This window comes from Aplysia californica, unplaced genomic scaffold (assembly GCF_000002075.1).
Source record: "Aplysia californica isolate F4 #8 unplaced genomic scaffold, AplCal3.0 scaffold00105, whole genome shotgun sequence".
Taxonomy (NCBI): Eukaryota; Metazoa; Mollusca; class Gastropoda; order Aplysiida; family Aplysiidae; genus Aplysia; species Aplysia californica.
The window spans coordinates 655,804-659,833 of NW_004797375.1; the positions used below are offsets into that span (position 1 = coordinate 655,804).

The window sequence follows — 4,030 nt, forward strand, 5'->3', positions numbered from 1 at the left end:
AGAGAGAGAGAGAGAGAGAGAGAAAGAGAGAGAGAGAGAGAGAGAGAGAGAGAGAGAGAGAGAGAGAGACGAACGTGACAAATGCATGTAGCTATAAAAAAGAAATGTCGACAATTCCACTCACCACACAGTTCTCGCATTCGGAGCAAACGTCACACACAGTGGAATCCTTGAGGATTTGAGACTGGTAAAACGCTGTCACTTGGTTTCCTGAACAGATAGATAGATATATATATAGATAGATAGATAGATAGATAGAGAAATAGAGAGAGAAATAGAGAGATAGAGAAATAGAGAGATAGAGGGAGATAGATAGATTGGACATTTCATTAACTTTGAGCAGGAATCATTGGTGCGTGGGAATATTTAAAGTTATATCAAAAGATTTATGCGCAATTCAAGATTGTTTATGTACTCGTATAAATCAATCTTACGTCGAAGAGTTTGGATTTTGTCATGTAAGATGCGGGTGTCAAGTGGGGTTTGGGGTTCAATTTGCTGAACTCTAGTTATTCATCACGTAAACCGTCTTTCTTATTTTGAATTGTACGGGTTTTCCAAATCGCTAAACACCAGTAAGATAGAAAACTGCCAAATCTCAGACTTGGCGTTCATCACATGTAGAAAAATGAACAACGTTTCATCGAAGAATCGAACAAGAATGCCCCGAATTTCAGGCTAGAATTACTACTTGAGTTACCAGTGCTTTTATAGAGCACCTCGACTGTTCGGTGTAAGATTGTCATACGTCACTTTTCAAAATAAAAGGCGTATAGTTCTTCCATCTGTTTTGTGTTGAAAAGGGCGTTAATCCCCTAGTCGCCCCTCTCTCACCTGGCTCGTAGTAGTCATAGACTCTGACAGCTGCAGGCTGAGACTTGGCCACTAGTCCTGTTCTCACAGCGGTCAAGTCAACACAGAGTTCTGACCTATTGATCTGAGGAAATGACGTCACAGACAGTGTAATGTAAATTCAAACAAAGATTGTACTTTAAGAACACAAGGAAGAACGGGGAAAAATGGGGGTGGGGGTAAGGGTGGGACTGGTTCTAGTGGCCTTAAATGGTTACGGAACATTATTATAAATAAGATGTTCAAATGTTTCTATACTGAGAGGATAGTCTCATTAACAAAAAGACCAAATACAGTTGAAACAAGAATTCTGCTGGACTGGACAGCCAAGCGCTTTAAAGAGATATCTTGTTCACACTTTGAAATGAGGGATAATATTATAACTTTCATTAAAAACTTAAACTTCTTGTTTCAAGGGAATAGTCCCTACAATCCTTGACTTACATGTGTCTCTACAGTAGTACCCCCAAACCCACACCTCTATAATCGAAGTACACAACTCACCTCATCAAAGTAGAGAATGACTTTCTTGTTCTCGTATTCGACTCTCTTGAGCAGTTTGACTTGGGTAATGCTTTCCCGGTCTGCCTCAAATCCAGATGGAATGCCGATCTCTGCAACAGCCATACCGCTAGCGGAACCCTCACCCATCCAACTGTCAACAGACAGCGCAGTTTAAGATCAAACGACTATAACAGTGACAATGGATACGGCAACGGCAATGACAATGACAATAAAAATGAAAAAGACAATGACAATGACAATGACAATGACATTGGCAAGCCAATGACACTGACATTGACAATTCCAAGCAAATGTCAATGACAATGACAATCTTTAGTCATCTCGAAAGATAAATTTCTCTTGGTGGTTTACTATGGGAATGATGTTACAAAGTTCGTGTGCACATATGTGCACACATAAAAAGAAGTGACACCGCACCGAAACGCCTCAGATTAGACTAAATAAAATAATATAGGTGGGTACAAAAAGATACAAGATATGGTCAGCTAAGGTAAAGTGAGGATATGATAACCCCAGGTAAGAAGAAAGTAAGTTTTTTTTAAAGATAACCAGAGATAAGATGAGATAAGTAAACTAAACTAACGTAACAACAAATAGGCTTCGGTAAGAAGACATATGACAACAATTTACCCTAAGTTATAATAAGCTAAGGTAAGACGAAGTTGTTAGGTAAGTTAACCCTTGGCAAGATCATATTACTGAAGACAATAAGTCCAGGTAAGACATGATAAATGAAATAAGGTAAGATGAGATTAGATGAATTAAAGAAAGAGATGCAGATGGCACAAGGCACGACACGGTAACGTAATGCGTTGTAAGACGGGATGAAAAGATATAAAGTAATATAGACTCTCTCTATCCCTATCTCTGTCTCGGCTGGCTGCCTCATCTTTCTCTCTATAACTCTCTCTATCTCTCTCTGTATTTTTTTTCAATTTCCTTTTTCTAACCAGCTTCTTTAACCTCTTTCTCGGTTTCATGCACATGAAATAGACAAACATATAATGCGAGAGCGAGAGAGAGAGCGAGAGAGAGAGAGAGAGCGAGAGAGAGAGAGAGAGAGAGAGAGAGAGAGAGAGAGAGAGAGAGAGAGAGAAAAGGAGGGTAAAGATGATGGATAATAAAAAGAAAAATTCAAACGAATAAGACGTGATATAACGTTTAGTTTTTGTAAGAGTTTTACAGCACTTGCAACACAATAAGGTCAAATATAAGTACCGAAGATTGGAGGTGTTACAAGAGTAACACACTAAAAAGAAGGAGGAGAGATAAGGACGGTAAACGTTTTCAAGGAAAGAAGGAGCAAACCACATCAGAGCACCCTCTGAAAGAACGTGACACAGAAAAGGAGATTACAGGTTTAAAGAAGACACACACATGAACAACCCCACCTACACCCTAGTTACCGAGTGCAGACCAAAATGGTCAGCTGGTTCAGTGTATCCTTTTCCAGGTGCAAAGAGAGGTGAAAGGTCGTCTCTTCCACCTCAGATGGAACATTGAAGAAGACAGCCACCTACAGAAATCGGCAGTTAAACGGATTAGAACTGGATTTCCAATACAGTAACCAACATGATGATACTGAATAGAAGCATTCAAAACCGAAGCAATAACCTGAAGAAAACCCAGTAACTGAGTAAATAGAAACTTGCCTCTGAAACTGACTTTACATTGGGAATTCAATATTTTAACAAGTGAGCTGATTTTACTTTGGGTAACCAACAAATTAAACAGCATAGAGACTTTACGTTAGATGCCGACAATGTCAAACAGTAAGCGGACTTTATATTGGAAAACACATTTTTTAAAGTAGTTAACAGAATTTATTTCCGGATTACTTTTACCTGTTTTCCCCCCGCCCAAAACACTTTTTTTCCCCAAAACGAACTGCATGATCCCCAAAGATTGTACGTAAAAAGATAGTTCACTCGGCCAAAAAAATATCCGTGTAAGTCCGCGTATAGGCTCACATGTCGCTGCAGTCTTTGTTTTGAAGCTCTCTTTCCTTACTCCAGAAGAAGAATAGGAACAGCACCCCCCCCCCCCTTGTGCATCAGCTGTTCAGGTTCGCTCGGTGCGGAGTTTTGGGTTTATTTTATTATAAAATTAAAGACCCGTCTCGCCTTTTCGTTCTAAAGCCAAATTAAACGAACAAAGAAAACAGTCGCCCCTTCCACCTAAAGAGGATTTTTTTCAGAATAACCACTTAAAAATGTGTTATTCCGAAATTTTAATTATAATTTGTACAAAAACGTGTTAGTTTCACTTTGATTTTTTTCCACACAAGTAGGGTAACTCTATTCGCAAAGCAGGCGCTTTTTCGAAGAGGGCGCCACCGGATTTTGAGGACACTTTTTCAAATGGTTCAAAGACAGGAGTGAACCATCTTGTAATACAGAATCTTTGATGAGCCTTCACTAATATCTTTTCTTCAAACTGATTCTGCACTGAACTGCTACAATGACTTTATCTTCTGGAAACTGACGGTGTACAGCCTGGTCAATTCCAGAACAAACAAACTATAGGTCTATTCTGATTCATTTTTCCCTGACGTAAACTGGCAAAACACTAACTTAATCATTTCATGACATAACCTGATTGTACAATGTCTCAATTATAGCAATGTGTGTGTGTGTGTGTGTGTGTGTGTGTG

At 39.1% G+C, this 4,030-nt stretch overlaps 1 protein-coding gene across 1 annotated transcript in view; it reads right to left on the reverse strand.

Moving 5' to 3' along the window:
• Window positions 1-124: 124 nt before the first annotated feature.
• Window positions 125-4,030, reverse strand: part of LOC101854858 (CD109 antigen) — a gene marked incomplete at both ends in the record, with an annotated part of 54,662 nt that continues 50,756 nt past the window's right edge. The window contains 4 exon segments of the mRNA XM_013080914.1: window positions 125-210; window positions 835-937; window positions 1,357-1,507; window positions 2,784-2,893. Of these exon segments, the coding sequence (XP_012936368.1) occupies window positions 125-210; window positions 835-937; window positions 1,357-1,507; window positions 2,784-2,893 (450 nt within the window).